The 9440-nt window shown below is 49.9% G+C and overlaps 1 protein-coding gene across 34 annotated transcripts in view; it reads right to left on the minus strand.

Moving 5' to 3' along the window:
• Positions 1-9440, minus strand: part of TCF7L2 (transcription factor 7 like 2) — a 185261-nt gene that overhangs the window by 27549 nt on the left and 148272 nt on the right. Inside the window, exon 1 of one of the 34 annotated variants that reach the window (XM_037063922.1) lies at positions 8696-9128. The exons of the other annotated variants lie outside the window; for them this stretch is intronic. Coding sequence (XP_036919817.1) covers positions 8696-8818 — 123 coding nt within the window. The 5' untranslated portion in view covers positions 8819-9128. Of the gene's footprint in view, positions 1-8695; positions 9129-9440 lie in introns of those variants that run through there. 34 annotated transcript variants of the gene reach the window in all.

A 9440-nucleotide genomic window follows, 5' to 3' on the forward strand; every position in this document is an offset into this window, starting at 1 on the left:
TGAAATGAAAGAAAGCAGACCAGTCGCAGACGGTTTAAAGTCAAGTGGAAGAAAACTGTGGGGCCAGAGGGAAGAGCCACAGACAGCCCAGGAGGGGCTGTTACTTAGAGGCTGAAGAACTGCAGGGAATGGACTGCCACACACAAGGGAGGAAAGCAAGGGTGTGAATTCGGGAGCAGGCAGAAGAGCCAGGCGTGGGCAGTGAAATCTGCAAGTCTCAACCCTGGCCCAGCGGAGCCTCTCTCAGGATGCTTCTCACAGTTCCAATCCCTGATCCTAGGAGGTCTCAGTACAGACGGGAGGCAGTGGGTCCGGACGCAGGACCCTGGCAGGTTATAAGAGACCCGAGTCCAGCCAAGTCCCAGTGTGAAAGAGAACCACCAACACAAACCCCACCACGAGGCGAGTACCGGGATGATGGTGTATCATCACCGTTAGTTACTGTTAGTGTTGGGGAGAAGCTGCCGATGACGTGGCTTTGTCTGCAGTACAAAAATGCTGACCCTGGTTGTCAGTTGAGCAAGGCTAACAGGACATGAGGGGGATCTTTCTCTGCTCGTCCAGCAAAAGGCTCTTGGGCAACACTGGAGTGAATTGACTATATCCAGAATTTGAAGATGAATTCTCCTGGTCCCTTGGATATATGTATGAAGGTGAATCCAATAGAAGCTGGGCCCCTGTCCTGGCTGCCATCGCCCTCATATTACTGTGCACACCTGAACCTGGCAAACCCGTTTCCCCCCCTTTCAGCCAGAACTTTATAAAGCATGGGGTGGAGTGGGAGGAGTGGAGGGAATCTGAAGTTTTAACTGGTTCCTCTAGGAAGGAAAACAGCCATGGTTCTCTTTTCTGATCACGACTGCACGCCAGGCAGGTCATTATGAACAATACAGCCACAAGTCTCTCCAGGCTGAGGGCTCCCCAAGCCTCGCAGGAAGACAGGAATAGACGCAAAAACCAGGGCCTAACTGCTGTTCGCCCTGGACCCGCCTGTACCTGGACTGCTTTTTATAGCAGCAGGATGTTCTTCTTGAAAATGCGCGTGTCTCTCCGGCCCCAGGACCCCACAGTCTTTTCCTCCTATGCTGTGTTATGCCCATTACTGGGGTTACACGTGCACCTCCCCTGGCCCTATTGTGACTAAGTTCCTTAAGGACAGGGACTGTGTTTTCTAGAACTCTGCATCCCTTACCATGCCCAGCCTGTGGGAGTGATGAGCACAATCTCATAAATTGCATAAGAACCATCAAATTGCAACTGCAAGTATTTTCAGAAGAGAAGAGAGAGCCAACTTCGCAGATCCATTTCAGCCAACGACAATGCTCTTTACAGGGAGTCTACACAGAATCACAGAACAGAGCTGGCGGGGCGGGGGCATTCTTCAGAAACCATCTAGTCTAATACCCTGTGATCTATCACAGGGCCTTAATGGTGTTAGAGCCCACTGTATGCACACAGTGATCAGGGGTAAATCTGTGAATGCATGGAAGACTGGGTTTAAATTCTACTTTGCCAGGATTTTGTTTCTACGTCTGAGACCTACAGATAAGAACTGTGTTCACCTCATAAGGCTGCGGGAAAAACTGAGGGATCATGCCTGCCTAGGGCTTAGCACAGTGCCTGGCACACGGCTACTGTAGTGCAAAGAGAGCTTTGAAAACAGCACCAAATGAACACTAACATTGAGTGCATGATGAGGGTGAGGTTCACTGCCCCTCCCATCTCATCTCATTGAAGTCACAGTGGGGACACACAGCCATGGCTGGTTGCAAAGGTAAGGATGTTCGATACAGGACAAGAGGATAGGGGTGTTTCGTAGCCACCCCGCCTTCCTCAGGTGCGTGCCCTTCTTTAAAATGTGATATTTAATTCACAAATGCAGTTCATTATCTCTTTTGAAAAAAAGTCACTTTATTATGCTCATAAGACTACCACAGAAGAGCTGAATGTTAAATAAACATAATTCAAGATGACCAAGATCCTCCCAGAGTCAGCTGAGGGCCTGGAAGTAAGAGCTGATAGAAATGAAACACAAAACCACCCAAATAGGAAATGCCCCTTAGACCTCCTCTCTGAGCAGCTCCCACTTTTAAACAGTTCTTTAAGAACTGGGTAAGCTGTGCCACCCTAAGAAAATGCAGAAGTAAGAAGCCCCTTCTTGGGGGAGGGGCACAGATAGGCCTCCAGAAATGCACCAAGGAATCTAAACGAAAGCAGCCGCCTGTGCTTGGAGGGTGGTGGAACCAAGAGCCTGGAACACCCATCTCCTCCCTTTTCATCTTCTTACAAACAGACTCCAGTGTTTAAGGTAAACACCTGCAACACAAAACCAGGTGCCTTCTGGGCAACTGCTTTATCAAAATATTAAATGCAGCTTCAAAACTGCCTGGCGGGACAAGAATCACACCTCCAGTGATGGCCAACTAACAACGTTCAAGGCCATGCTGGTGGTGGCCACGGGCCACGACTACCTGGAGAGTCCAAGCTACTGGTAATATAACCCGTCAGACTGTGGACACTAGGTGTCTCTGAGCTACAGAAACAGCAGAGCTTCATGAAATCTTCCACACAAGCTCGGGGACCTGTGTCACAGCTGCCCGCACACACCCGCACCATCGGCACCTGAAGCTCGCCCGTGGAACCTCCCTGCACCCCCGCCTAGATGATCTGACGGCAGGCCAGGGAGATGAGCACGGCCCCACTGCTGTTCCTGAAGCTCGCCAGTCAGCTCACTGTGGCCACCGCTCAGTGGAGCCTGGGCTCTGGGCCCTGCCTCCGTGCTGCGGCAGCACACTCTGTTCTCTGAGTCCCCACCACAAACCTGGGAAGTAGCTGGCATTTGTTATTAATTCCACAGAGCAGGTGAGGAAATCTACTGAGTCTCAGGCCTTGGAAGGTGGCGTTTCCGGGGGTTGCACAACCACCTGCCTGACTTCAGCCCCACTGTGCCTGCAGAGACTGGTACTGGGACCGGGTCCCATGCTGTGCTGGTGGAGTGAGCCGCACTCCCTGGACTCAGCCTGGGCCAGTCTTCCCAACTGGATACAGATGCATCTGGACTCACAATGGGGACAGTCCCCGGACCCCCACCTACCAACCTCTGGAACCTAGACCAGTCTTAGCAAGCAGTGTTCTCCTGCACTGCCACCCAAATACCCCAGAGATTAGGACTGGCTCCTCGTTCCCTGCCTCAAAACCCGGACCCCCTTGCCACAGGGCTCCAAGTATTTTTTTTTTTACAAGGGGTTTTTGTAGCACGTGGCCGACTATGGGAGGCAGGGACGTAAAGACATACAATGAAATGCCTCTGCTTCTCAAATCAGACAAGCTAATTGTAGGGCCCAGCAGGACTCTGGTGATAGGAACACACTGTATGCGGTCAGTTCTAGCTGACCAGAAACCAAAACAAAAGTCGGCTCAAAAACTGAGCCCATTAAACGGAGTAGACAGTATTTGTTTAAAAGGGAGCAAACCCCCCCCCCGTCTGACTTTACATTATTAGGGCTTTCTGCCTTCTCCCTGGAGAAACAACTGTCACCCAAAGCAGGGCCTTTCCCGGTTCTGTTCACTGAGCTCTGCGGGTTTGGAGCATTGAATAGTTAAATGATAAAGAAAGAGGCCTTTACTAGCCCTCAAAGGACACAAAGCCTTTCCGCCCAAAGTATTCCTGCAGCTACATTGGGGGTGGAGGGTGAGGGAGGAGTGTAGAGGAGGTGCCCCTGTGGCTGACCTTTGACCTCTCAAGAACCCTTAAGCATGATGCCCTGCAACTTGGCCATGCCACCCTCCTCGCCAAGCGCCCACACACCCATCCGAACACTGCTCATGATTTGGAACCTGGCAAGTGAAAGACCGAGTCAGGCACTCTAGACCCCCCTGCCAGCCCTCCTCTGACTCCAGCCCCTCAACCTTCTGCAACTGTGGGGAACCCAAGGGAATGAATGAAAGCTTGCCATTCACCTCGCAACCTATTAATCAACGCACGCTGAAAACAAATAGAGCCATCGCTAGCCCTGGCCTCTCTGCTGGCCCTCCTCTTCAATGCTCCCCTATTGCTCTCCCTTTCTGCAAAGGAAAAATGGGGCCAGAAAGTGCCTTTACGAGTCCAGCACAATAAAACAAAAGCAGCACTGGGGAGCATTTGTCAGCCCTCTCCCCTCCCCCGGGTGGATCTATGGAAGGTCTTCAGTGGTCTTAGGTTAGCAGCCTTGTGGGGTCTGAAATCAGCATCAGGAGGGGACACTGTTCACTCTAGGTTTGTGTGTGTGTGTGTGTGTGTGTGTGTGTGTGTAGATAAACAGATAGATATAGATATATATATAAAAAATGGGTTTATAGCTCATCTCCAATGCATTTGTCAGATGCCTCTTACTATGGCTGCACCAAGGCCAATGGCAACTCACGGCACCTTAATGGATGTTGCACGTCACTGGAGCCATGGAACGCTGGAGAAGAGGAGGGGCCAGGGATGAATGAGGGGCTGCTTCTCACTCACCAACCACCCCTTGATGACTCAAGCAGCCCTAATGCTTTTTTCCAGACAGTGCCAGAGAGCAGGAATGGGCAGTAAAGGAAACCTCCAACCTGGACAACCTGTTACCCCAGTAACTAGCAACCACTTCGGCTGATGGCACCACCTCAAGGAGACACACAGCCACCTGGACCCAGGCTGCACCCATACTCCCACCCCAAAGATGCAGGTGAGCACCATGCTGTTGCATCCTGCAAAGCCCCCGTACACAGAGGGCAGGGGTGGCAGGCACACTTCCGCCCTGGGACGAGTGGGTTTCTTCCAGCGTTTTACTCTCGCTAGAGTTGCAGCTATCAGACGCTCAGCCAGCAAGAACCCATCTAGGGCAGTGCCCGGGGTGCATTCACAATCGGACAAAGCTCCCCTCGGAGGCCTTGCCCCAGCTAATGGTGCTTTGTTTCTCTGGACAAGTCTTCCATTGATGGCTATGGCACTGCCTGTTGAAAATGGTAAATAAAAAAGAGAAGGTTTCACAGGGTTTGAGTTTTGCTTGGAGAAATGAGGTGGTTCAGAGAAAGGAGGTCTGCTGTGAGGTGCAGAAAAGAAACACCCCCCTCCCCACTCTACGGCTTCAGCACTCAGACTTCAGCACTCAGCCAACATCACCGGGCCAGGCTGCTCAGGAATCCTAGAGCCACAAGGCTACAAAGTTACAGGCTTGCACCTGGGAGCCTGCAGCCGGGCCCTGCCTTTGTGTTTTGTACATTAGCGATGGCTGACCCTTCCCCGCTCCCCCACCAAACCCATTTAGACGGCAAGAAGGGGGAGAGAGAGGATTCTCTGTGCCAGCTACAAAATTCTGCAGACTCACAGTTTCTCATGCACTCACACGGGCATTAAAATTCTTCTTGTGGGGAAATGATTGAACGGGGCAGGCAGGGAGAGAGTAAATGTGCAGTCAATTTCCATCCAAATTGTCACACACACACACATGCATATACATAGAACTAACTCAAACCACCCTAAGCCCTTGGCCTCCCCCCCACCCCAGCCCCTACAACAGTGTAACAACGCAGCTGGTAACACACCAAACAGATTGCCAAATCACTGAGGGTCTGGGGGGCCGAATTCAGCTCTTCTTAATGACCTTTTTTTAATCCCCAAAAAGAAGGAAAGAAGTGGTGGGCTGGGCCTGGAGGTGTCGGTCGGGAGCAGGCTCACGAAGGGGAACATTTCAACTTGGGAAATGAAGATGTGCTTCAGATGCTTGGCTTTGGGACTGTGGCGGCCAAGGCCTGGCCCGGCCAAGCCGTGCTTTCACAGGCTCTTGAACAATTACTTCCAGTGAAGTTCATTGAACATAATTTATTTCCACTCATTCTCATTGACTTCCCAATAAAAAGAAAGCATCCTATTGTGCCCCTCCCCCCTCCGCCAACTACCCCAACTATCCTTGAAAGCACTTGCAAGCTGAAGTCTTGGCCTGCCCCTCCCGTCCCGTCCCAGCTCTGCCCTGACCAGTAAGTTCCCAGAGCGTTCTTCCTGCTGCAGCTCTCCAAGCTACAGCATCCCGAAGCGGGGGATGGCAGTGGCCTGTAGTGTCAGGGGGTGCTCTGCCCATCTTACCCCTCTTCCAGGACTCAGAGATGAGGACCAGCCATTTGGCCCCTAAGACATTTCCCAGGAACCTGCCAACTCCCCCGCCCCGCCTTCCTCCAAGGTATTTCTCTCCTACTTCGGAGTTAAATGATTACTATGAACATAATCAGTCTTGTGACGCGTCCGAAAGGGCAGAGAATGTTGGGGACCTGGGTAAGAGGGTACGGCTGTTTCTGGGAGAGCAGATTTTCAAACTAGTGCCAGGGGTAAAACTAACCCACTCCAAATGCAGAACTCCAAAAGCTAAAATTGAAAACAACTTTTAAGAAATAATTATTTCCAGGCCACTTCCCCACCCCCTTCCAACCCCCCCCACAACAACCCCAAATCTACAGAATCCCCAAATGATGAACAGGAAATCACCACTTTGGATTTAGAGTAAATTGTAAGTACATAATGGTCATTGCATCCTGCGGACTTCAAGAAAAAAGTAGTGAACAGAATCTGATACCACCCTTCTAATTTATTTCCAATGAACAGTTGCATTAAAATGTCTTTAGCTTTTCATCTACACCCTGTGCCTAACTTTCGAATATAAACCTTAGTATTTGAAATTCATGCCTGCGACATGACATCTGCTAAAAGCTCAAGAAACAGCCGTTTTCTTGAAAGAGCATGTAAATCTTTCTCTAGAAAAGAAAAGAGCAGGTAACCCAAAAGGGGGCATGACCATCTTTGGGCGGCCCGAAAGCCGTGAATGCCCCAACTCTGGATTCCGCGGGGATTCAGCAAAGACAGGCGTGAAAGGAGGACAATGCAAAAGGATGGACTCGCTCATTCTTCTTTGTCCCGTCCATGCCCCACACGAGGGTGTCCTCTACTGGACACCCACAGCGCCCGTAACTGACACACGTGAGGACACAGACGGGGTGAGGAGGGCACACTACTGCTGCTCCCTCTGATCGCAAGCTGATGGGCTGCAAGTTCAAGGCAACGGGGAATGACCCAGGCAAAGTTCAATTTTTTTTTAAATCCTCAAATGTGTGCACAAGTATGTAATCTGGAGGGCATGTCAGGATTTCATCACATTCCAAAATATTGCAGAAGAATTCCATTGCATAGCTCAGCCAGGCCCCCCACCGGCCCCAAACCACAAAGGGGAGGTTTCCCTCAGAATATAAGGTTGCAGGCTGTGTCACTTCCAGCAAATGCCGATGCGGCAGCCTGTTGGGACAATACAAAGATCGTAGTATCTGTACGGCTGGAGTCGGAAAATGACCCTTTCAAGTAACTCCCTTCCTACAAGACACCAAGAATGAGATTTAACCCTCACCAAAGCAGCGGGAGCAGCATCCAGTAACCTAAGTCACGCGCGTAAATGAAGATCTAGAACCTTTCAGCCATCTCAAACATGAAAAACTGTGCTGGGTGGGCAGTGTGCACCAACCCAACCGATCCGTCTGCAGTGCCAGCCCGAAGTCCCTGCCCACACTTCTGGGCAGTCCACCCAGCAGCCACACACTGAGCTAGAAATGTGCACACAACCAGAAAGGAAACCCAAGCACACATTGGTCACCCCTCACGCTTGGCTGGAGAACTTATCTGGCCTGTGTGTTTTAAAACAACAAACAAGGCTTGTCGTGACTTTGAAAACACGAGGACTCTTGTAGTTGGTAGTATATCACTCCTTCTTCCCCAAATATCAACTCTAAGAGCTGATCAACTACAGTAAATGGTTCTGTGTTCGGCCTTTCAACAACACAAATAATGAAAGGAATAATGGAGATAACGAAGGCATCACCTCCAAATTCAAGAGGATGCCCTTACAGCTTGTGGCAAAGGGCTGACCCAACAGTCCAACCGAGCACAGTGCATCCTGGCCCCACAATTGGCACTGAAAAGGCCTTCCTCATCAGGAACAGCGCAGCAGGCTGTCATCAGCCCCTTGCTCAGGTTTCCAAAAACACATTTTATATTAAAAAAAAAAATACAAACACAAGCAAGACTGTAGCTCTAAAAGGCCAGCATCTAAATTTGGAGATTGAAAATAAATACAACTCAAGACAGACCTACAGAAAGTCGGCATTAAATATGAAACTAAAATACACAGTTTACACAAGTGCTGCTACTGTAAAAACCTGATTGCTCAAAAAAAAAAAAAATGTTTCGAGCTTCGAAAAAAGCACACTCCTCTATGAGGCAATGTCCTTTTCCCTTCTCTTTCTCCCAAAGGAGCCCTCCCTGGTGGGTGAAGGAAAAGACATTCGTTTGTTAGAAGAAACCCCACACCCCACCACCCTTTTCCAGAGTCCAGCTTACGCGCACTTGGGGAGCTGGGTCTGCGAGGCTATATAACTGTTATCGTGATGAAAGTTAAGTGTTCTCTCCACCCCATCTTTTTTTTACCCCCCCCCCCCCGGCAAAACTGCTCTGCAAAGTACATCATGAAAGGGCACAGCTTGAGTTGACCATTTATTCCCATTTTGTTTTTCCTTTCTCGGCGTCTGAGGTTTTTTTTTTCAAAAAGCACAAAAGTTTTAATGGTCAAGACCATAAAGCAAGGACACGAATGGGAACACACACACACACACACACACACACACACACACACACACCACTACTCACCCAGCAATTCAAATTGAGGTGCCAACCGCCCAACTGCTGGAAGAGAGAGAACCCGGAGGCCACCGTGCCTCCCTTCCCACTCACATATTCCATTCCCACTAAAAGCGCATCCCTAGGGTACATAACAGCTTTTGGGTTTCTTTCTCTCCACCTCACAAAAACTTTCTCTGTACCTTCAAGATGGGACTGGGCCGGCTTTTTTTTTTTTCTTCCTCCTCCCTTACTGCTTTTCTCACTTTTCTTCTTCCTCCCAAGCTTCCCCTCCCTTTATTCCTTTCCCTTAGCTGAAAAAAAGCATCTGAAAAGATGGAGACGGCTCCAAATTTCCATCCTGGTCTGCCCCAGGTACTCAGGGTTTTCTCACTCACACTGCCTTTCAACGTTTTGTTAATTCTTCCCCTTCCACAGACACTCCTCTAAAACCAAAACAAACAACAAAAACAAAACAAAAAGACACCCAATGATCTAGTTCAAAGATCTGGCTGCAGATTATTTTTTTAACTGTTTATAATTTAAAAACTCCTAGTTTCTAAACTGTGCCACTACGAAATCCGTGAAGGGGGGGGGGCCCATTTCCCCAGCCTGCTCAGGGCACCTAAGCAAGGCCCCCTCCCTCACCCGTTACCTGGGGCAGCAGGGACAGAACCACCGCTAAGAGTAGCTAAGAAATTACGGTCAGCCATGAGGGAAAATGATCAACCGAAGGCGGGAAGCAGGCACGTTATCTGCAAGATTGTCAAATCCC

This window comes from Sturnira hondurensis, unplaced genomic scaffold, assembly GCF_014824575.4.
Source record: "Sturnira hondurensis isolate 20B ecotype Veracruz unplaced genomic scaffold, ASM1482457v3 Scaffold0014854, whole genome shotgun sequence".
NCBI classification, from domain to species: Eukaryota; Metazoa; Chordata; class Mammalia; order Chiroptera; family Phyllostomidae; genus Sturnira; species Sturnira hondurensis.